General features: G+C 40.3%; 1 protein-coding gene across 4 annotated transcripts; it reads right to left on the bottom strand.

The window, feature by feature from the left end:
- Positions 1–857: 857 nt before the first annotated feature.
- slc5a6a (solute carrier family 5 member 6a) lies at positions 858–24,703 on the bottom strand. Of its 4 annotated transcripts, none has more exons than XM_082505328.1 (18): positions 24,534–24,703; positions 16,361–16,462; positions 14,691–14,933; positions 14,354–14,575; positions 13,657–13,722; positions 12,592–12,643; positions 12,424–12,491; positions 12,029–12,183; positions 11,574–11,714; positions 11,338–11,467; positions 11,125–11,213; positions 8,118–8,230; positions 7,337–7,404; positions 6,985–7,071; positions 6,600–6,769; positions 6,312–6,415; positions 4,529–4,650; positions 858–4,443 (listed from the first exon to the last, which is right to left on the bottom strand). In XM_082505328.1, the coding sequence occupies exons 3-18, from the start codon at positions 14,814–14,816 to the stop codon at positions 4,243–4,245; spliced, it is 1,914 nt and encodes a 637-aa protein (XP_082361454.1). In that variant the 5' UTR covers positions 14,817–14,933; positions 16,361–16,462; positions 24,534–24,703; the 3' UTR covers positions 858–4,242. The 4 variants fall into 4 exon arrangements, with proteins under 4 accessions (XP_082361454.1, XP_082361453.1, XP_082361456.1 ...); XM_082505327.1 differs by lacking the exon at positions 24,534–24,703 and adding an exon at positions 23,755–24,033; XM_082505330.1 differs by lacking the exons at positions 4,529–4,650; positions 24,534–24,703 and adding an exon at positions 23,755–24,037 and having other exon boundaries at positions 858–4,483.
- Positions 24,704–25,532: the final 829 nt, after the last annotated feature.

Raw genomic sequence — 25,532 nt, 5'->3', positions numbered from 1 at the left:
ATAAATATAATAATGCAAATTTGCAAAAAAAGCAGCATATGCATCAAAATAAACAGTTTCCAGCAGTGCAATATGAGTCCTAAGCATCCCAGAAACGACACACAAAGTCATAAAGTCAAACATAACTTTTAAAAATACCAGTATAGGCTCATAAGGCCTTGATAGTAAAAAACTACATTTCCGCAAAATGACATCACTTCCGGTTTCGGGCAGGACATGGATGACAGATAGTTCGCGCTGATGGACGTAGGAAGTGTTACAAACAGCTGATCGGATGGCAAAGCGTGTTTCTGGAATATTATGTTTTTGTTGCTGCAAGCTTTGCAGTTTTTGCAAAGCTATATGTGGAAGGAAACTGTGACCTAGGACAAGCTGATGGCATCAGATGTAAGTACAACAAATCCGGTTTCATATGCAAAAAAAATTATTGCGCTAGCTTATGTGGTTGCAGTGCTACCGGGACCGGCTTTGAAGGGTTAAAGGCCGGTCCGTGAAAATATTGCGCTTTAACCAGTCCGTGGCGCAAAAAAGGTTGGGGACCGTTGCTCTAGCGCACCTGTTGTTCATTTCACTAACACTGATTAACAACCCCTCTGATACTTTTCTGACCACACCCTACAAGTTTTATTGACTCAATACACTTTGATTCAATAGTTCCCTTGTTGTATTTAGCAGTGCATATAAATAATGTCTTTGTATTTTCAATGTGTATAGTTAAATAACAAAACACAGGTAAGCTGAAGCTACAAATCCTTCCATTTCAACAGGTGTGTTAATTACTAGAGAAAGAAGATGAGGTTTTACATTAGTGCCACTAAAATTAGGTTAATTTTCACAGCAATGAAGTTGACAGACACAACCATGAACATTCTTTAATTTATCATTTTTTTATGCCATCTCAGTTCAATCAGAAATCTAATAATCATACATCTGAAAAACAGTGAATCACGACAACAGGTTTAATAATAATAATAAAAAAGTCTGTTTAGCATCACACTCCTGCTGTTGACAGCAGCCGTCTGTTCTTCGATCAAATTCACTTCTGCAATACGCAGACTTTGGTCCACTCCTGGACAGATGTTTGAGTACAGACTGCAATATGGTAGAATCCTGCTAAATTCATGAAGAATACATTGAGTTGGAAAAAAACAAAACTTTATCACAAATGAAGGCACAGCCAAAGCAGAGGAGTTATGTGGGCTCCAGTGCTTATGGAGGTTCTCTCTTTTTTGGAATACACAAGAGGAAGAATTCTTGTTGGTGGGAAAACAAATGTAATAAATATTGTTCCAAACAATATTTATTGTTTCAGGAAATTACTAAGTGCCATTGCCGTTTCACTGGAAAAAGGCCAGAGAGGAGCGCGCATCGACATTTTCAGTTTTAAACTCAATCTCCAGAACTACAAACGCTGCCTCCAACCCGTTTCACGTGGCTTGATAGCTGCAGGCTCACATTTCAAGTAGCAGAACTACTGACTTCTTGTGCTTTATTAGACATGTTAGTATTAATTATAATCACAGTGCTGCACCCTGTCCAGGCCTAGAAATGACACATTTAACAGCATTAATAATAATAATAATAATAATAATAATAATAATAATAATACAGCACACCAACACTTGAACTTTGATCCCTCACATCATAAAGGGCGTTTATTACTCCAGGCACACACTTCAAGTAATTTCAGGTATGAAGGAGGATTTGATACTACGCAATCATAAAGAAACTATACGTCATCAAGTAGTTCTACAATTATAGGAACCATTAAAAAAAGTTTTAAATTGTTGCGAATCTGGCAGAATTTGGGAAGCAGTGCACACAAACACATGCAGAAACACACACACCAACAACAAACAGCGTGACAAACATCATTTGTTCCCATAAAACAAACCAACATGTATTTTACATCCCACTTCTGCCGAACATTCACAAAAAACTTTTTATGGTTCTTGCATATAGAATTCCACATTTCACGTCAAGAAATGTGGATAGGCTTTGTGTGAAATTACAAAAATATACAAACATGACCTCAAATACATGTTCTGGTAAAAAACAACAACAAACAAAACGGAAAACAAATCAGAAAGAATGAATTCATATTCTATATGCTTTGGATAAATCGAGGTATTCAAGTCTCAGGATGATGGTACAAACATGCTGGTTCTGTAAACGGACAGCTGCTTACAAGGGGCCAGAGTTCCATCAGACAGGAGTTACGGTGGTCTTGAGTCTCTAACCTTTGTCTAATCATTTGTTGGACTAACTCCAGGATTTTCTAAGGCAACCAAGACATCCAAGTCTTAGTTCTGGACTACTGAAATGGGATGTGGGTAAACAGTGTAGACATGCTTCAAGTGAACTCTCTGGAAACATGCCAGACTACTTTGGCCGAGCAAACATGGCAAATAAATGAACTTGTGTCCATTTGGAAGAGCACAGACGGTACTGACTGAGAATCATTGGACACGCAAAGACATCTAACACCAGGACATGACTTCAAACACTTAAATGATGATGGCCAAGAATTCTGGGATTCCAAAAAGTTTCATCGATAATGAAAATATTCAACTATACACAATATTACTCATGTTAATCACACACTGTCAACGACAGCAACCTGAATTTAAAAGAACGGGCACTTAAAAGAAGCTCGACACAATGTTCTAAGCAGCGACCCCATCAGTTTTAAATACATTACGTTACTCTCTTGTGGTCCATGATGGCTTTGGAGCGATACTGCCATCAGATGGGGGCAGAGGTGAATCTATAAGCAACTGTGAGAACTGTCCACAGTTCCTGTAATGGACTACACTGAGCTACTTGTGCTTAAACATGCAAAGCTCATGGAAACACAGCTAACAGGAGTTCAGCTAAAACATTCGCTCAGTGAGGCACTTTAGCAGGACTCCAACAGATCCTGACAGATAAACCTGGATATGTGCAATCACACTCACCGGAAAACTACACAAAATGAAACCAAACCAAGTTACCATCATAGCAGCTCAGCAGGATACGAAATAGTCTGTCGTTTTTTTGTTAGCTCTGCAACAAACTGACAACATGTCCAGGGTGTGCTCTGCCTCTAGCCCTATGGCAACTAGGCTCCAGTCCCTCCACAGTAATTGGAGAAAATGGATGGATAACTGTGAGGTGTTCTGCTAGAGGTGTGCGTGTTTGTGTTTTTCTTCACGCATCACACAAGCTTTCCAGTCTTTTGTCAGTTGGTTGCTGGCATCAAATTCAAAACATTAAAATTTTTAAATTTAAAGTCTTCTCTGGACAAGATTAAAGTTCATATTAAAACTGTGGAAAAAAAACTGAACTACTGTTTATATTTATCAGCATCTCTTCAAGCAGCTCATCAGAAAAGGATGCTGGGAGTGTTTGTGCAGTTTTGTGTATCTGACGCAGCAGAGCACAACGACTACTTACTACAATTAGTATTCAGTGCATTTACTGACTGGGATTTTAAACTGGAACATAAAAGTAGTGCTAAATGTGTGAAGGTTATGGATGATATTGGGCTCTTTTAAATACGCTGAGCAGGTTATATTGTCCCAGTGTAGGAACACTGGAGTAAAGTTAAGGATTTACTGAGCTCCATCCAATTTCACTGCCAGCTGGAGACTCCCTCTCTGCCCTCATCAGAGTTCGCAGCTCTACTTTAACGGACTTATATTTAGACATCTACATTAGCAGCTAGAAGGTGACTATTCAAACAGAGGTCCTGTTAAGACACTACACTATCATAGAAGCACAAACCTGTCATGCCCTCTGTTAAAGTTCAGTCTGTTTTACTTTTATTATTTTCTCTTGTACATGTTCTAGAATTTGTGCTTCCAGCATCTCTATAAAAATAACACATTTTATATTAAGTATCTGTTAACTAGCTGATTCTCTGTTTTTTGTCGAGCACAAACATGAAAGCCGCCCAGTCTGTTACTTCAGACTGAACCTGTGGGGACATGTCTAAAAAGCCTGTTACAAATGGAGAATAACCGGTGGAGTTCTGCTGATGCCTGTGCTTCCAAAGCTCAGTTCCAGCCTGGCAGAAGCTCATTTGAAGTTGTTTAAGAAAAATAATTGTGAGTAGCAACACTCAAATTTAGTGCCACAGAATCATTGCTGATTTTTTTTTTTTTTTTTTTAATCTGTTGCACTTCTCACCAAGAGAGAGAGACTGCACAGAGTAGCAGTTGGTCTGAAAGTGTATTTGTGCATCAAAAAAGAAAAAGAGGATCACAAGGCTGTCTCCTGAACCGTGTGAGCCGTCAGCCGGCACGAGGGCCAAGCCCTCGAATCCTCCGAGTCGTCCTCCTCCGTCTGTGCTCTGTCGCTCTCCATCTCCTTCTCCTCTGTGACAGTGTCTTCTTTGGAATAAGCTTCTCCGTTGCGGTCCTTTTGGGCCATTTGATAAGGCTGTGTCTTGCTTTGTGTGGGCTGGCCAACAAGGGTAAACACACTATTGAAAGCACAAATACTGAAAGACGAACAAAAGTGGAAACAAGTGGAAATATGAGGTTACCTTCTGAGCCAGAGGAGTGATACAGCAAAGCTTTTCTCTGTAGCGGTCGGGCAGAAAAAAGAGCAGCGTGCCCAGGACGGGGTACACTGTGCCCGGGGTCAGCTCCTTCTCTTTCATAGGCCCTAGTATGATGACAGTAACAGGGTGATATGTGCAGAAGAGGCTGACTGGACCTTATCAGAAGAAATCACACAGTTTCTGTAACCCATAAACAATGTTGGGGAGTAACGGAATAAATGTACTGGTGTTAGGTATTTAAAATACAAAATATGAGTAACTCCATTACAGTTACCATTTAAAAAGGTGGTATTCAGAATACAGTTACTTTGCTGAAATAAAGGGATTACACGGCTGTATTTTCCTGTTTCATATGTTCGACTATGCCCTCTCTATTTTTGGTTTCCACGCCCCAAACAAAACATGCATTAAGAGGCTCTAATGCCTGTGTCTCAATCTCGTGGCCCATGTCACCCCTACTTGCGGCATATTACTTGAAATATTTTAAAGAATTATTCACAAAAATGATTTAATATGAAGGCAATAGAAGCTGCATTCTTTAGGGCTATCTAAAGAATGGGCAGTGTAGTCCGTGCTGCAGGGAGAATGGACTGCCATACTCGTTATGTGTTTGTGAGCGCGAGGAGGGAGAAAAAGGAGAGTCGAAAAGTACGAGTTGTCATCGACCAGAAGCGGGAGATGGAAGTATGCAAATATAATAATAACCACTGCAGCCAAAAAGAGTGCCTGACGAGCCCAGTTGTAAGTAAGCTATTAAGACTCGACTGTACACTTTTTTTTGGTGTTTTTCTCTGAAACAATAAGTTTTGTTGAAGCAGCCTTTCAACACCTCTCTCTGTCTCTCGCTAGCAAAGTTGACCCAGAAAAAAAAGTAAAGCTAGTTTTCGGCTACGAGCCCGACGTATTAGCCAGAGGTCCCTTTACTACGGACATGTTTTATATACGCGTGAAACAGTTTTCTATACGAGAGCGCTGCAAAAAGTGCAGCCTTACTGTAGCCGTCCACCCTACTGTTACTCATTTTATATTAAGATTTAAAAATCTAGTCGGTGTTGGTATGGCGAGTAACCTTCAGTAAAAGTAATAATTCACACAGCAATAGTACGTTCACGTAGTTTAAAAAAAATGGATTACCTATTATATTATCAAAGTATTCAGAATACGTTACTCTCATTGAGTAACATAACGGAATACGTTACAAAATACATTTTGGGGCATGTATTCTGTAATCTGTAGTGTTGAAAGTAACCTTTCCAACACTAGCATCCATATGCTTTATGGGCAAAGGTTCTTATAGTGTACACATTAGCTATATGACCAGAATGCCAACATGGTGCAATGAATACGCAATTCCATTATGCTACGCTAGCTAAGACAACATTTAGTCAACAGCACATCACACCTATATGTGAGAGTTATGAGTGTATTGGTCATTTCACAGGTCAAAAAAAATCCCAAAGTTAATGTTAAATTATTAATTAGTACTGGTCAAAATCAGTTTTTGGTTTAAATATAATGACGCAGAATAATAATTTATGATTAGAGTTGTAACACAAAAGTGGCTAATGCTAAAGTTTTCCTAGCTAGTCATATCCTGTAAATGGAGCCAATTCTCTAACATTAATGGCAGAGTCATTATATTGGCCAAGTTGGCTGGGGAATCAAGGTGTCCACTGGGTTAGTGGAAAAGAGGAAAGAAACAATAAGGTTATATAACAGACGATGTAAACCATTTGTGACACAGACTACAGCTACATGTGTATACCTGTTAGCAGGCTAACTATCAGTCCCACCACCACCACAGTGGCTGAGTTATGAGCGCTGTACCACATGTAGGACAATGAGTAGAGTGCCTTCACACCAGCTGACCTGAGAGAGGGAATAAAGAGACACACAAAAAAACAACAGTTTAAATGACCTCCCTCTTGCTGGCCCTACTGTCCATGCTGACTGATATTTATAACATCAAACTTTGGTCATCTGTACAATCAACCAGCACTCAACACTACTAAACCATATTTAAAGTGGTTTATCTTGAGATGAAATGTGTTACCCTGACTTGGCTGTGGTGTTCATGACAGTGGTAGTTATGTTATCAAACAGTGGCAGAGCAGTGGCGTTGAGTGCAGGTGCTGGCGTGGGAACAGACATGCGCATCACAAAGCTCCCGATGCCGATCCAGAAAGCCATGACAAGGCCCGATACCAACCCAACCACTGCACCCTGACAGGAGGACAGAAGCAGTGTCAATTTATGTGTGACCACAAAAATAACAACAAAAGCCGTTTCAAACACTGACTTATTAGTAGTCTTTTCAAGCAACCAAAAGAAGTCCAGACACTTTTCTTTCCAAGCTCCTTAGACTACGATGACCTGGATGACTGAGAACCTTCACAGACACTGAATTATTAGTAGCCCCAAGTTAAAACAGGACTCACAATGGGGTTTGCCCAGGGGAAGAACATTCCCAAACAGAAGAGTCCCAGCAGGGGTCCGCCAACCATGCCAAAGATACTGAAAGCTGCCTGAGGACACACAAGAAGAACTAATTAAAAACAAACAAACAAACTGTAGGTCAAATCACAATAATGAATACTAAATACTTAGTGTCTCTGTGTTGTTGCTTTTAATATTCTGCAGAAAGTTGACAACTGTCTTGTATGAATAGTCTTTTTTTTTTTTTTTTTTTTTTTTTAAACCAGTGCCATGATTACCACCATTCACTTTCCAAAACTTCTCAATTCACTTAAATGTAATAAAGCATTTTCAAACTTTTTGATGAACAGTTACCTGCAGCATAGATCCCATTATAGAAGCAATGTAGGCCATAGCCAGACACACCAGACCATAACCCAGGGCTGTGGAGCAGATGAAAAACAAGCACACTGGTTACACCTCCAACTTCAAGTATTTAGAACCACAAGTAAAAAGCAAAGCATGGACTGTATGGCATCTTTACTCTGGTAAAGACACACACACATACTTATGTGAATTGCTAGATCAGACTTCAGATTGCTGCAGACTGAGTCTGTTCTCTGCTATGATTTTTATTGTTTGATAGCACAATTCTGGCTATGAGCACAGCAGCTTTGTCTAGAACAGGGAAAGACTTGATACTCGTTTTAGACCGTGAATGAGGGCCTACACCAAACCCTAGTTAAGAATAAATAAGGATTTCTTGACCTAGATACCCTACTCTAAAAATATGGAGTAGAATACGCCGACATTAAGATAATAAAACAACACCAGTACACTCAAGTAAAATGAAAACATCTACTACTAATACCAGAATAAAAGCATTTGGCTCAGAAGGTAGTGGGGGGGTCAGACCTGATGTGTCCACGGGAGTGTCAATGTTAGATAAAAGCACTTGAATGAACGAGGCTTGCAGTAGAGTAGAAAAGGGCTATATTCGCTCGAATCCATTAAGCATGCAAGTAAAATGTGAATTATTCTTTACCCCAAACAAAAACACAATCCCAGATTAAAGTCACACAACAGTACTTGAACTCCAACATAACTGCATGTTTAGAGCAAAGATGAGAAAACAAAACTCCACCACTTGTCTCACCGAGTCCTTTGGACAGCAGCGTGGCCTTGCTTTCAGTCATATTTGGAAAATGAGGTTTAATCAGGTCCTCCATAGTTACCGTTGCTAAGGAATTGAAGGCTGACGAAATAGTGCTAGAAGAAGAAAACAAACAATCAAACAAACAAACCGGTTTAAGTGAAAGTTAAGGGTGGCTTAAACACATCTGCACTGCACAAGCCTCCAGGAACCAGAACGCCATCATCTCATACGCCTGACTTTTACAGTGAGATCTATTCAGGTGAGAGTTGCTGATACTCATTTTTTTGGGCTGCACATCAAAGTAAAGCTGATAACTATGCATGTAAAAGTGTTAACATGGACTCAATATGTTTTTATATACTAGATTTTATTGTTTAATAACCAACTTAAAAAGGGTAATGACATGCCTTGTGATTGAGTGCTACAAGTACAACACACACACACACACAATGAATAACAGCTGCTTGACATTTTGATAAAGCAGCATAGCCTTTGCCAGCCTGACTTGTTATTGCCAAAACTCGTAATTTAAAAAAAAAAAAAAGTACTGGGTTCAGCCCGAGGGTTACAGTGGGGCAAAAAAGTATTTAGTCAGCCACCGATTGTGCAAGTTCCCCCACTTAAAATGATGACAGAGGTCAGTAATTTGCACCAGAGGTACACTTCAACTGTGAGAGACAGAATGTGAAAAAAAAAATCCATGAATTCACATGGTAGGATTTGTAAAGAATTTATTCGTAAATCAGGGTGGAAAATAAGTATTTGGTCACCTCAAACAAGGAAAATCTCTGGCTCTCACAGACCTGTAACGTCTTCTGTAAGAAGCTTTTCTGTCCCCCACTTGTTACCTGTATGAATGGCACCTGTTTGAACCCATCATCTGTATAAAAGACACCTGTCCACAGCCTCAAACAGTCAGACTCCAAAATCCGCCATGGCCAAGACCAAAGAGCTTTCGAAGGACACCAGGAAAAGTATTGTAGACCTGCACCAGACTGGGAAGAGTGAATCTACAATAGGCAAGCAGCTTGGTGTGAAAAAAAATCAACTGTGGGAGCAATCATCAGAAAATGGAAGACATACAAGACCACTGATAATCTCCCTCGATGTGGGGATCTCATCCCGTGGGGTCAAAATGATCATGAGAACGGTGAGCAAAGATCCCAGAACCACATGGGGGGACCTGGTGAATGGCCTGCAGAGAGCTGGGACCAAAGTAACAAAGGTCACCATCAGTAACACACTACAACGGCAGGGAATCAAATCCCGCAGTGCCAGACGTGTTCCGCTGCTGAAGCCAGTGCATGTCCAGGCCCGTCTGAAGTTTGCCAGAGAGCACATGGATGATACAGCAGAGGATTGGGAGAATGTCATGTGGTCAGATGAAACCAAAGTAGAACTTTTTGGTATAAACTCAACTCGTCGTGTTTGGAGGAAGAAGAATACTGAGTTGCATCCCAAGAACACCATACCTACTGTGAAGCATGGGGGTGGAAACATCATGCTATGGGGCTGTTTTTCTGCCAAGGGGACAGGACGACTGATCCGTGTTAAGGACAGAATGAATGGGGCCATGTATCGTGAGATTTTGAGCCAAAACCTCCTTCCATCAGTGAGAACTTTGAAGATGAAACGAGGCTGGGTCTTCCAACATGACAATGATCCAAAACACACCGCCCAGGCAACAAAGGAGTGGCTCCGTAAGAAGCATTTGAAAGTCCTGGAGTGGCCTAGCCAGTCTCCAGACCTCAACCCCATAGAAAATCTGTGGCGGGAGTTGAAAGTCCGTGTTGCTCGGCGACAGCCCCAAAACATCACTGCTCTCGAGAAGATCTGCATGTGTGTGCAAACCTGGTAAAGACCTATAGTAAACGTTTGACCTCTGTAACATAACCTTTGTTGGCAATAACAAAGTATTGAGTTGTATTTTTGTTATTGACCAAATACTTATTTTCCACCCTGATTTACGAATAAATTCTTTACAAATCCTACCATGTGGATTCATGGATTTTTTTTTTCACATTCTGTCTCTCACAGTTGAAGTGTACCTCTGGTGCAAATTACTGACCTCTGTCATCATTTTAGGTGGGGGAACTTGCACAGTCGGTGGCTGACTAAATACTTTTTTGCCCCACTGTATAAATAACATGAATAAGTTAAAACACCATTTGTAGTTCTGCCTGGGTGGTAAGGTAGTAACCAGCTATAAAAGCTGATACAGGAAGGATTGCGACCAAGTTTTCAGTGGTCATCTACTTTTAAGTTTGCAGAACACTTTTTAAAAACACAATTTAAGACTTAAAAAAATAAATACATTTATACCATTTTCACAGCAGAATGCCACAAAAATCTAGCCCTGTATGCAGTGTCATCAGTGCCACGAATAAATAGACGAATCCAAGAAACACGACCTCTATTTAAAGTGCTCTGAAAAACTTCCAGGAAACAACTGTTAATAATGACACCAGTGCAATTAATAACATAGTGAACTGCAGTCAATATACCTTTGTACATCATATATAGTTAATCTCAAGGATCACACTATTCTAGTAGTTTAGCCAACTAGAATTTCCACAGACACATGATTTTGCTATGGATGTTAGCAAGTAAGATTAGGTTAGCCAGCTTGCTGTACTATGGCTATTCTGCACCCATCTGGTAGTGGTTAATCTCGATTTTTGTGAGTAGTCTCATGAACATAGTCAAAAAGGCTACCAAATTAGTTTGAATAAACATCTGGTAAACACCAGGGACAGATAGCTGAAGTTCTGATTTAATCCCAGAAACCAAACAATCTCTCCATGAATCAAATGTCCTGTTATATATTCTGTTAGCTTAATTGCTAAAGTGAATACAACGTGGATTCACACAACATGTGATGTGCTCTGTAACCTATGATTTTTAACATTAAGAGATAATAGATGACAATACCTTAAATCAGTCATAACACAGAGTGTGTAAGGGTGTGTGAATCCCGACCATCAGTCGTGGTTCTTGGGTTAATCACCTGAGTGCTCCACTGAAGAGGCAGGCCACAAACAGCCCCGGAAGCCCAGGCAGATCTCTGAACACATCCATCACAAAGTACAGCACCATCTAAAAAAAGAAAAGAAAAAAAAAAAAAGAAGAAGAAGAAAAAAAAAGAAAAAGAAACTTAACATTAGATCTAAAACATTAATAATAATTTACTGATACTTTTAAAGATGAAATAAGAGCTCACCTGATCATTAGTCGTGACGTAACCCTTATCCAGAGGGCTGTCTTCTCCATAGCGAGCAAACATGACCAGACCCATGAGACATCCTAAACACAGGACAACCTGCTGGCATGGAAAGACTACGTAGCAGGACCTGGAAAGGCACGATGGGTGACAAACAGATGGTTATCAATAGGGTTTAGTGGTTTTTAAACAGAAGGCGTTAGCAAAGCTTTTTCTGACAACTTCATGTTACTCACATGACAGCTTCTTTCTCTGTGCGGGAACTGAGGTATCTCTGGACCTGGGCTTGGTTCACACCGTACAGAGCCAACATCAGGAAGACCCCCCCAACACCAAGTGTCCAGAAGGTGTGGCGCTCCAGAGGGTTGGGGTTCAGGCTACAAAGGTAGAGAGTGAAAGAGCTCCTTTGCAAGAAGTAGTTCCAAAATATGTAAAGGCAGTACTTTTGGCAGATTGGTGAACCTCTGAGAAACTCTGCCTCTCTAAGAAGCTCTTTTTATACCCGATCATGCGATTATTGACTCCAGCTCATTCTTTTTTGTCTTTCTATGTTCCGCTGTAAATAAAATATGGACTTGTGACATTTGCGAATCAGTGAATTCCATTTTTACCTCCTGTTTTCTACCTGGTGTCATTGAGTGAAGCAGAACTCCTTTAATTTAGTTGCCTTTCAAATATGCAAACTACTTACTCTAGTCCAGAAATACGGCTACCGTTGATGGCTTTCCTCCAGACCTCTGCTATTCCTCCTGCCTGACTAGTCCCCACCACGATGACTGCCAGTTGGCCCGCAAACATGACCACCGTCTGGAACACGTCGGTCCACATCACTGCTTTCAGCCCCCCCTGGGAGACAGGAACAGTAGCAGATTAACATCGGACCATAATGTTCATCATTACAAGTAATCTCATCTGAACTTCCTAAGTTTGCCTAAGCTTTTTCCAGTGTTTTTCACTCCCTTGCTTAGTAAGGATTTGTTCTTATGAAATATATAAGCTGCAGCTGGAGAAAATCTTTTAAAAGACTTGTTTTGTCAAAATGACAAACTGATAAATGTGTCTTAAGATTGGTGAATTTAGACTTACCAAAGCAGTATACAGAGTGCACACCAATCCCATAGCCAGCACTGCCCCCCATAGGTCAAATCCTGTCACTGCATTTGAACAGAACGAAAACATTGAACACTGCAACAGGTTGTCCAACCTTCTAGGTGTGACCTAACATGAAAAATGAAGTAATGGCCCATGCATTACCTGCATTAAGAGCTAGTGCTGGAGCATATAAGACTACTCCCATATAAATGACCTGCAGAGGAAGAAACCAACAATATAGAAGAGTAAGGCTCCCAGAAAAAGAACACAGTTCAGAGGTCATATTTTGGAGTTCACTGATAAAGCTCTTTTAAATACACTGTACAGGGCAGGCTTATCAGCCTGGGTCATCTTTTAAAAGATAAACGATATGGTCTTACACTCTAAAGGTCTGTACATGATCTGAAGAAAAGACAAAGAAAACTATTCTTCATGTATTCTGTTCTTATGCGTTTTGTTTATTTGGAAAAATTGTTGGGGAAAAAAACGATTGGAAAAGTAAAGTATCAAGGTGTTGCAATGAGCCAGTCAAATTCACAAATCAATATCTAATATTACGCCGCCTAGAGAGTGAGCTGCCTCGGTGGAGGTTTGAACTCTTGGAGTGGTTCTTGTTTATTTTGGTCCGCTTTTCATTTATTGTTTTACTAACAAATTCCATTATCAGAGATCTATTCTTGAATTTTGTTAGATTATACAAAGTTAGGAAAACAATGTTTTATGTGGAGCCTGATGTTGCCGTACACAGAGACTAATGATTATCTCACAGTACAGCGAGCACTGGTGTCACAACCACAACACCTTTACTCTAACGCGTCCCCAGACTCAACTAACTCACCATGGGTCTGTTGGGAGTTTTTAGAATTTTTATTTCTTTTTTCCTTATTAATTGTTGGCACAAGCTACCGGTGTTAAATAGCACATAAAGTTGAACTGTGAAGCCCAGTGTTAACTGATTGTGCTGTGTGATCCAGTGCAGTGGGTGGGTAAAGATTTTGCATTGCATCTGGAAATTCTCATGATGATGTGACTAAAAACAGCTCAAAGCAATAAGACTGATTTAAAGACAACTGTAATACCGGTTTACTAGTTACTGTAGATATATAAATGTAGAATAATCTGCAATATATGATCTCTGTTTCAGATGATTTAAGCTTTCACTGGGTATCTATTGCACATTAAAACATCACTTATTCATAAGGATTCACAAATAAACCATAAAAATACCATCTGAAAGATGAAGGTCGCAGTCCCACATATGCGAACAGTCTTGTTAAATCGCAGTTCCAGATACTGTCGAAGAAAGAATGTAAAAGAAAAAAAAAAGAAAAAAAAAGAGCAAAATCAAAAATCTAACCACATATCATCTCAGAGACAGCCTGTAATATGCATTCAGCACATTAGATGTTTACTGAGGATCAGAAATGGTTGTTTAAGTTCTGATCTTCGGCTTAGACATCAGTCATTTGTCCAGTTAATTTGTAGTGAAGCACCAGAAGCCTCAATAGAGGAACAGTGAGTGGAGTTTAGATAAAGAGAGACGTAGATTCTTGAGGCAAGGACATTTGTTTCTCTGATGTGAATGTGTCAGGGGTAACACAGATAAGACAGATAAGAATGTTAAGCTCTGAGATCATACTTGAGAAAGGCAAAAATAGAAAAAAAAAGTGTGCTGAGAGAGTGCAAAACTGAAAAATGCAGAGGAAAAAAAAGATTACAATTAATAATCATTTTAGAAAACAGAGACCAAGTCAGGTCAAACTACAAGTGCCTGATGGTTGTTCATTGTCTTGTTTACGGTGTGTGTGAGAGATAAGAGATTAACCCAAGGAAACTTACGACAATGACAAAGCAAAAACAAGACAACACAAACAGTAAAGGCCAGATACAGGTGTGTAATCATGTTAACTGTTCTTGTGAATACCTCGTAAGCACTGGACAGTCGCAGTCTGTAAAAGACTGGTATGAATACATGAGCTGGAATGAGAAGACCCAGGAAATAGGAGCATCCCAGAAACCAGTACTCTGTCCCAAATGTGTACACCTCAGATGGAGCACCCAGGATGGCCACAGCTGACTGAAACGTGGCCAGCAGGGAGAGGGACACAGGCAGGCAGCTCATCGAGCGGTCAGCCATCAGGAACTCCTGTGGCAAACAGCACAGGCGTCACAAATCTTTATTAACATTTAAAAAGGAAAATTGACTTTGTACTCTTTCAATAAAAAAAAAAAAAAAAAAAAAAAAAAAAAAAAAATCATACTTGTGTTGTGCGCTGGCGTCCCCCAGAGAAGGCATAAAAGAGGCCAATGCCAGCTGAGGCCACCAGCAGCAAGGCAAAAATTACATAGTCCACCGTGGTGAAGTGCATCTGCACCACCTCCCCCATGATGAGCACAGACGTGGAGGGGCTGAGAGAGTGAAGGCCTTTGGAAGCACAGCCTCTGAGAGGCTGAGATGACAATGTCAGAGAGAACACCTCACCCAAAGGGAGACCTGCTGAGAGCTGGAGAAAACAAGAGGAAGTAGGAAAGGATGTAAAGTTATTTATCCAACTTGAAACCTGGAGGAAGCATGGGCAGCAGCTCAGAAATATACTGAGGCAGCAGAGGCATCGAGATGTTGTATGCAAAAATAACAAATCTGAAGGGACAGTTTTTGTGAGTTTGGTAACAAAGAGTTGGGGTTTGAACAGAAACAGGAGTGCGTGGTTTGTAAAAATTTTGCAAAAACCGTGTATACAGATGTTTCGCTTTGGTGCGACTAACAAATCTCAAAATAAGACTCCAGCATTACTGCCAGCTCTAACACTCATCCATGCTGATACAGAGATGATCCACTGCCTATAATTACCATTCAAATTTCCAGATGCTCTGCTGTCTGGTGCTTTTACATTTTTATTTTTTATTTTTTATTTATTATTATAATTATTATTATAATTATTATTATTATTATTATTATTATAATTTTTTTTTTTTTTTTTTTTTTTACAAACAAACTTTTTGGAGAATCTGGTCTGGAAAGTTTCCATTAAGACACAGTTCAGGTTAGTCATTCAATAACTAGTTGCTCTTGCTAGTGAAAGGATACTGTCTCATCTAGTGTGTAATACTTATTCCACTGAGTCCCCACACTCTCCCTCACTCAAAGTTGTTATTAGCTTTCTGGAATTTAAAGGATTGAAATTCATTAACATTTCTTCAGTTTTCTTTGAATCATAATCTTCTGCACAGAAGCCTGAGTAGGGCCGGCTTTGGGCTTGCTGGAATTTCTTATGAGATCTCCTCACATATCTCTCAAGCACTTCTCCAGAAACATTTTGACCTCTCCGTCGAGGGTGTGCATCAACCATAAATAAAAAAAAGATGGATGTAAGACCACACTCACTGGCAACTAATTAATCACAAGTTATTCACCAATGAGCATATGGTACCTCAATATGCTCCTTTATGACACTAAGAAATAGCAAAATTTATAAAATGCACCTAATATTTTATTCAACAGGAGCAGAAATGTGTGACTGAGCCCATGATAAACTCAACAGTGAGATATTTACAGAGGTCAGGACAGAGGCCCATTTTCCCATAAATCCATTTGCATCAACAGTAATCATCTCCTGGTGCCCACTAAGAACAGCAGGTTTTAGGCAATTGTGCTTTGGTTTAACTTTTCAGATCTGGAAGTTATATAGCTATCTTTTTATACCATCTATGGTGCAAATAAATGCCTGATATATACTCATTATGACAGTTTAACCTGCTGAGTTACATATGACACGAGTGGTTTCTATTCGTCTGCTAAGATTTAATATCTATGCATCATGATGTAACCGTTTCTGTGTCAGTCTTAATGCAATTCTTAGGTATCAAAAAAAAAAAACCAAACAAACAAATACCACAAACAAAATTATGGGAAAAGAAGAAATGACTGTACCTATTGAGACTGAGCTGCTGCAGGCTGACAGACACTCAACACCCTCACTTAAGGTTTACTGGAGGACGTATCCTGCCTTGTCACAGCAGTCAAACATGAGAACTGTGAAGACAGAGGAGAAACTCTGTATGTTTTTAAAAAAGCAGCCCCTGTGAAGCAAGTAAGACAAATGATCTCGCACAATATTATTACAAAGGATTCAATATATAAGGATTAATTTCACCAAATAAAATCCAACATGTTATTATGCTTTAACAAGACACACAATCGTGTTCCCTGTACTTTGTTTAATGCTGAAAAAATGATTCTCCCATTGTTCCTCCCCCTGCATTTTCACTCCATGCAGCGCTCAACTGAAAATATTCCTCCCTCTCCTCTACATATTAAACCAGCTTTTCTTTCTTGCTGTTGCTTTCTCACAGCGTGTTGAGCTGCACTATCCCACACTTCTTATGACAAGAAAAAGCTGAAGGGCAGCTGATTGCAAAAAGGTCGGGCTAAGAACACAGAGCAAAGAGCGAGACTTTGTCAGTCTCAATTACTTAGTTTAACCATGAGGTCCTGCTGTGTGGAAACATCAGTTTGTTTGTGTCTAATGTGTCACCCAACAGCTGATCAAAGGTTAACTGTCTGATCAGATAGTAAAGAATGTGTGAGAGCAACTTACTAAAAGAAAAAAAAAAAAAAAAGGAGAAGAAAAAGTGGTGCTTTAGGAAACTGCCAGCATTGTTGACACCGACTGCTTTTCAAGGATTATGAGATTTCCATCTGGAATGTCACTGTCTGCCTTTACACAAATACCACTTTCACATGGACACCTGCTCAGCTGCTCTTCAGAAAGCTACTTGATACATCTTCATATGTTGGCAGCAGTAAATGGCACCTGAAGTTCAAATGTTTCAAATGACAAGTAGTGAAAGATCTAGATGGGGCTACTGAGTTTTTCATGGCTGGAGCGCTTGTTTGTTTCCATTCTAGCAACTTTTAAAAGACAAGCTCGGGAAGGATTAGCAGGAGTGACACTAGATGTGTGAGAATGTCTTTAAAGATCAAGTCAAGTCAAGTGGCTTTATTGTCATTCCAACCATGTGCAGTGGTACAGTACACAATGAAAATAAACAACATTCCTCCAAGACTGTGGTGTTACATATGACATAACAGACAATCAACACAGGTTTATATAAAGTGCAATGTGCAAAAATTGCAAACAAAACAAAGACAGTGCAGACACATAAGTGCAATAGAAATGTGCAAAAGACTGAGCATTGTGCAGAAAGCATCTTGGTGTATGAAGGTGTGTGTGTGTCAGTCCAGTCTCTCTCTCACTCACTCACTCACTCACTCACTCACACTCACACACACACGTCTGTGTAATAGTCTCAGCTGGTTTGATCAAACACTGGCCAATAAAACATGTTCTTAAATCCCACTTATATCCCAGTGGCTCATTATGTCTAATATACACAGCTGTGACAGGTTGGGAACAGAAGCAGCTGCCAGTGTAGCTGGTTTCATTCAAAAGGCCTCATAACGCAGAGCAGAGTTACAGTGCTGCTGTTTAATGTCACAACACAAAATGGGTCACTTTTATATCAGTGTTGCCCACATGCAGGCCACCCAAGAATATTTTTTTATTTTTATTTCTTCATCTGCTCAGGACAGTAACATGATTAGCTCACTATTGCGCTCTTGTTTTTAAGTAGCTTGTAAACAGCTACCTTTGTTCTTCTGTTTCCCTATGGGAAGGCTGGACAGGTTTCTATTGTGCTTGTTATTCCATTGTCTCCAATCTCTCACACTGCAGTCAAACTCCAACTCTACTGTCTGGCACAACAGCTGGTGACAGCAGCCCTTGCTCTGCTCTGGAGATCTGCTGCAAGCTTGAGGGCAACTCTGAGCAAATGAAGAACTGATAAAGCTATACTGTTCCTCAGCAATCTGCACAGCAAGAAAGAAAGCTGCAGTCATGATATCACAGAAAGCAAATATTGCTTATATGCTCATCTCAGCTGCACAGCTCTTCTGATTGCAAGAGGCAAAACGAGGGCAACAACCTTGTTGACGGCTTGTTCAAATCAGTGAATGAGGGGTTTCAAGAAGACTCAGTATAACGAGGATCATTTTGAACTGGAATCATGCAAAGCTACTCACCAAAGGTACAAGTATAAAAACAGAGCAGAATAACTCATGACAGCAATAAAGATCTGTCGTAACAGTTCATCCTGGTTTGCAAATTCAAATGCCCACCAGGCAGTTAGTAGATGCAGTTTTAAAAGGTTTTAAGTAGTGATTCTATTGATACAGTAGAAACGATATTTTATATGAGATAGAGAGATAGATAGATAGAGAGAGATAGAGAGATCTCTCTCTACCTCTTTTCCATATGGGACATGAGCAGGGGCTATCCAAATGTCTCACATCAGAGTACCCGAATCCACATGAAATGACCTTTACGGCACAGATTTAGTGCTTGCTATCAACTGAGCTTACAATGTGCAAAATACCAGGCTTTTCCCATACATGATCCAATCCAGTTTTATTTTGCATGACAAAGCATAACACAAAAATACCAAATGGCAAAACACTAAAACAATAAAAACAAAAACTACAAGGTAGTAACCAGTGCTGTCATTCTGAGTTAGAAGCCAAAGAGTGAAAATGAGTTTTAAGAGTGAGGCACTCCAACATGGGCAGGAAGATGGTTATAAAGTTTAAAGGCTACACCTGAAAAAGCCTGGTCAGCTTGTTTGTTTTTTTGTTTTTTTAAATCAAGCTTTTGGGAATTACCAGGAGCTGCTGGTCTAAGGACCTCTGCAACCTCAAGGGGATGTACAGAGTCAACAGCTCAGAAATGCAAGTTGTAACTGAGCCTTTAAAAGTTTTAAAACCAAATGAAATCTTAAAATGGACCCTAAAAAAATGAAGAGCCAGTGGCAGGAGGCCAGGATGTGGGAAATGACTGAGGCATGTGAGTGAAGCATTGGTACGGCCCATGCAAAGTGGTTCAAGCAAGTTGTGATAAAAGCATGAATAAGATATTCAAAAAACTGTAAAAGATAAGACATATTTGATCTTGAATAAAAATGATAAAAAAAACCCCTGAATGATAAAAAAACAAAAACAAAACAGCTTTAAGAACAGCTAATCTGCTGATTTAGTTTAAAAATCACATTTAAGTTTGACAAACAGTAGCCAAGGTTAGTTACTCCGGGGTTGTTATTCAGCCACAGTAGGCCCAAGTCCAAGAGAGGAGCAGCACAGCTATCACTAGGTCTGAATACAGACCTAGTGGGAGAAGAAATCAGAGGGAGAAGACGAAGAGAAAAGACAATGGAGAGTCACCAAAGGAAACCAGGAAGGAATCTCTGTGATAAACACCAGCTGAACCACCGCAAAGCCTAAATTACACAGTAATGTGCAAAGTTTAAAGCCACCCCTCAGGTCTTTATATTAGGCTCTTCTTTGAATGTTGGCGGTCTTTTGTTCTGTACATTGTCGAGATGATCCCACACAGCTTCAACTCAATTTTCAGCATTTCTCCAGTCCTTAAGTCATGTCTTTAGGATATGACTATCAGATGCTGTGGATAGTTTTTCTAGGCCTGGTGCTACTTTTATCCTCAGCTCTCTCTCCATTTTTTCTTTTTTTGGGCTGAGATTACCAAATTTTGGACTAATAGTTTTTCAGAATCGTCTTATTGGTCCAAGACTACTTTATGCTCATCTGTTATCTGTGGGATTTTTCAACCAAAGAAATTGGAATAAATTATGTCCTTTTGTAGCAGACTGCTAATAAAAAGCCGAAAGATACTATTTAAAATTGGTTCTTTGCCAATGCTGGTTCATTCTTTGAGTGGTTTGAAAATGACTGAAAAAGCAGCCAATGTCCAAAGAAAAAGCTCGAAAGACCGAAGAATTATTGTCCACACCAGTGCTTAAAAAAAATGAAAATACAAGAAGGTCTAGGTCCTTGGAAGTAAAATATAAAGAAATGAGGGCTGGTTCAAGAGTTTTGCACAGTACTGTACTTTTCCTGTCCGTGAGTTCACTAGAAATTGATGACTACACTTGTGCACACTTTTTGAGTTACGCAAGTTCTGCGTGGACAACCATTTGCATGTCCATCTGCAATTATGCTGTGTGGGTCTCAGAACGTTCACTTTATGTGGCCTCTAACCGGACACTTGACAGCAACCCCACATGCTACTCCAGTCTGAATAGTGTACAGTTAATGGCTTTCTCAATAGGAAGGAAGACTCATGGCAAGAAATTTACTTCTGCACCAGTTGGCTAACGCCTATTTCACCTACTTACTTCAAAATGGGAAAATTCCTTTATATGGTGTACACGGTCTCAGTGAACTTATCTCGCAAACTTATTTATTTAGCCATGCTTTAGGGACTAGTAAAGCGCTTTATAAATACAGGCCATTTACAGACCATGCTCTGTGTGCCTGTGCATTTTCAGCGGTGGCTGTGCCATCTTACGCAAAACACCACAACGAGGTCATGGAGGTCGTGGTTGCCTAGCAACAATGGGACAACGATTGTACATTACGTGAGGTAGTCTAAGCAGAGCTGGTGGCATCATCCTTGTGTAGTGTGTGAATTGTAGAGAAAAAAAAAGGAAACCTGCTTTTTGGTGGTGCGAGGAAGGGTGAGCCTGGGAAGGTTTGCATCTGTACAGGAGCAACGCCTGAATAGGGCCAATGCTTTGTACAATCCGTTTAAAAGCAACCCACGCGCTTTCATTCTCCTCATCAGACAGAGTTCAACACAAACATTCCTCTTAAAGCAACTTAGGTTTCACAGGATATTAAGAATAGGGACTACAGGGCAAATGGGAAGAATACTACCAATGTCCTATTATCCTTTGTAGTGTAATTCACTAGCTGGGCCCATGTCCTCATTTTAGGATTGACAGTGTTTTAGTAGGTAAAGGTGAATGCTTGGACATGAATTGAGCTGCGGTTTGGGGAAGGCCTCGAAGGGGACTGGCAACGGCTCCCGGGCCTGGCAAATCCAAATCTACTAAATAGAAGTGAAGAAGTTAAAGAATTGAGAACAAGGACAGAGGAAGGGTGGGGTACGTAAACGAGAATCAACAGTTTGCAGAACTGGGGGGAACCTATATAGATGGCAACTGGAAGGAGCGTGTTTGGAGGCGTGGTCCCGCTCCTGAAATTCAGATACATAATCTCCAATAGAAAAATCCGACTGATTGTTCATCCAACAGATTTTTTTTTTTTTTTTAAATTTGATTTCAGGCAATTCCAAGGACAGTCTGACCAAACTCAGTGCAACTTGTCCTTTCCAAGTGACTTTCTAAATTTATACTTATCTGGACAGTGAGGACCATTTCAGTGAAGAGAAAACACCGATTTCCATTTCCTGACATGTTCCAAGACCTCTGCCCCTATTAAATGAAATGCTGGAGGTGGTGAAACTAGCATCAAGACACCAGCATACAAAAGATCAACATTTATTAAATCGGACACAGGACAAAAAGGACGAACTGTGGAGCAGAAATGGGTTGCAAAGTGGCTTGTATAGGAGTAGCAACTGCGGACAGGCTAAATAAGATTTGGGTATGTTAGTTTTAATCATCAGATTGCTGGGGCTTTCTTTGTAGTATCATTGGGTTTTTACAATCTACAATCTTACAATATAAAGTACCTTGAGGCAACTGTTGTTGTGATTTGACGCAATATAAATTTGAAATTGAAAATTCAGTGAACGCAAAGGGAGCAACTCGAGGTTAAGTATATTGCCCAAGTCACCATCCAAATCACCATTGCTGTTAGTGATCAAACCTAGTTGAGTGTGTCACTTGATATAAAAGTCAGTTGTAAAAGTGGCACAAAGGTCACAGGATTCCTCAACTTAATAAGAAAAATGACTCGTGGATAAAAATGGCGTGTTCTGGTAAATATATTTAACTTCTTTTGTCTACTGGACCATGAGTTATATGAGGTTATGACAATAAGAAATTAGGTAATCCACAACTACTGTATATACTGACCATTAAAAAAAATACATCACTTTCAGAGACACTGTACATGTTCAAGCTCCATGTTTACACACAGGCACAGCTGGTCTACTGTCATCATCTCTGGAATTTGTGCAGCCACAGTCTCCAGCTGAGTTTGTATCTCAGTTACCCTAAAAGCCCAATGTGAGTAATCATTAAACCTTGAGCCACAGCCTGATCTGCTCTGTAAAAGAATCACCACCAGCACAGATATCAAGGTAAGAGGGGGTGGGCGGAGACTGGAGACAGTGGATTTGTTTTTTTATAAGCAACAAAGATAAAGTGCATAGTGCAATGTGGAGTATAAAGCAATCACCAGTGATTGTTTTACACCCCAACCCTGATATCACCACTTAATGAGCTTTGTTATGAAAATACAAGTGTTGTTGTTGTAGTGAATGATGACAGTGTGCTATTATTTAGCGATAACTGGTAACGTAACGCCAGAGGTGTCGGAACGCTGGCTTGCAGAGTATGGTGTAGTTTCTCACTGGCAGCAGAACAGATAAGCTGAGAAAACCGGACCCTTAGATTGGACGACACTTTAAATGTGGCAGCAAAAGAAGAATGTCCTTAAATAAATACGTTACAAATGAACTTTATTTATACAGCGTCAAATCACAACGGTTGTCACACATCCATTACCCTAGACCCAACAAAAATGCAGAGTTATCAAATTCCAGTTCAGGGATCTCTTGTAATGTAATATTTTATGATGTTGTAGTTGACTTATAAAAATTGTGATTAAGAGACAGGCTCCGTTAACACAATTATTCGCCGTACTTATCTCTGAGTACCTGAGAGCGGACAATTTTCAGAATACGTTAATAGTGACGTGAACGTCACAGGGTAATTAAGCCACCGTAAGCAGTACATTGAGTGGAATTGCTGGTTGCTGTATTGTTATGCTAAGTGTGAAACATAAAAACACACGTAAAACCTTCCACTTAATGCTGCTCCCAGCAGAGTAAGGAACATTAACCTGGAAACGCAAACACGGACACATTAGCAGGCTACAGACTCCCCACGCGCTTATTCATTCCAGCTGCCTGCCACACAGCTAGCCAAATCGGCTCACCTTTGCTACGTAGCTGCAGTTCTGTTTTCAGGATAGCTATAAGAGACATTACTTAACCCTAAAGAAGCACGAGCAGACGAAGCCAGGTAAATATTGATCAGTGCGCCCACATGGTCTTGTTTCCCAGTCACCCTGACCTAAACTTCACATTGGTACCGCGTGCACCAACGTGAAACTAATCTGATAGCCGGCTCTGTCAGAGCCCTCGGCGACAGCTAAACAAGCGAATACCAGTCCCCCTTGATAATATTTCCTCTTGAGTGAATTTATTAGCTCAGCATGCTTACCTGTGGACGAGTCTTCGCTGGCAACCTGCTCTAATTGCAACACATCACTGGGTTGAAGCCACTTCATGAGTAGGACCTCCCATTATCCTTGACACTAGATGCCTTCACGTGCTCCCCGTAAACTAAAATTAAACCTAACCACCTCCATATATTTCATTGGGTTTAAATTACTGCCGGGTATCTACTAAATATGTTACACAAGTAGTTTCATAAAATTGAAATACTCCATCATGTCAACTTTGTACTTAACGGTACTTAAATACAAGATCCTGCTAATTTGTTGACGCCGCTCTTATAAAGATCTTTGGCAACTTTATTTAAACCACTGAGACACAACCCAAAGAATTCTTTAATAATGTGAAGAATAAATCAGAATGCTAATGAATGGTTTGCAATTATTTGAAATACGTTCACAGCCCATTCTTTCCCTTTCCCAAATCCAATACAACTAGTCTTTCTAAAATCTGTGAAGGGAATAGATTGCTCTGGCACTCTAGAAATCTTTAAATATTAGACTATGATTTGAGAGCTCTAGTTTTCCACCTGGAATGAATTGAGGCAACAGAACATGGGAGCACTGTAACTGTTGCAGTCATTTCGGGCATGATGACGATGTTTGTCGTGATGCCAGTGAGCAGCCGCAACAGTACCGGGGAACCGGGGCACGTCATCATCGCTGGTAATTGATCACCATGGCAATGGCAGCTGATTGATTTTGCCGACTCATTGACATATCCCTCGTTCACCCCACAGAGCACACGCACACGGTTGTATCCTACCTGTCTTTTTCCATATCCAAAGCTAGTATGAAGACATTTTCTCAGTATTCATACCCCCGATGACACACGCTCGCTCCGAGTTCAGACAATGCATTATTGACATTCATCAAAACGGACCCCATGACATCCTTCACTGCTCCCAGTGCGCATTGGTAAATACGCAGCTGCACACATCTCTGTCCCCTCTTCCGGCTGGTGACTCATGCGCCTCACTGAATTAACGGTGGCACTACAGAGGAGGGATGATACTGTAGAAAGTCAGGGTACATAACATCAACTGATTGCTTTATTCCCTTGGCTTCAAACACAGGCACGAAAAGATAAACTTAGCACAAAAATTTAAAAGCAAGGAAATTTGTGTTTGGTTCATTATGTTTTAGCCTGTTTATTTCCTCTTAAATGGTGCCCCACATGTAAGGAAAACACATTTGTAGGTTGCTCCCATGCAAAAGTAGCCAAGTCTTTTCTGCCAATGCCAAACAGCTTATTCTGATATTGACTCTTGTTCTGAGCTTCGGGTATCCCAGGTGATGACAATCAGGTTAGCCGAGCTGGCAACACCTGTGAACATGGACCCTGCTACAGGGTCAGTGTCTGCTACAGGGTCAGTGTCTGCTCCAAGAATACCACATCTGACTGACCTGGATAGGGACTGTACCATAGGAAAACTTAAAGCTGGTGTTCTGCAAAACAAAGTTGCAGGGTTATTAGGAGTGAGCCAGTACATTCGACAAACTGCTGTTGCTCTGGTGTCGGCAACATAACAATGCTGACCTCAATCCCACTGAACACATGTGAGATCAGCTTGAGTGTGCTGTTCATGTCAGTGTGACCTACACAATCAGTAGCAGATGAAGCTGTTTTTCATTGGCAGAGAAGATTTGGCAAGTTTGTCACAGGTGCAACCCACAAATGTAATTTTTCTTACATATGTGGCAGCATTTAAGGAGAAATAAACAACTTTAAACAGTATGCGATTTATTACCAGGAACATTTCTG

This window comes from Aulonocara stuartgranti, assembly GCF_965226115.1.
Source record: "Aulonocara stuartgranti genome assembly, chromosome: 15".
Taxonomy (NCBI): Eukaryota; Metazoa; Chordata; class Actinopteri; order Cichliformes; family Cichlidae; genus Aulonocara; species Aulonocara stuartgranti.
Note: the sequence above shows the minus strand (reverse complement) of the source record. Positions and strands in the feature narration are given on the sequence as shown.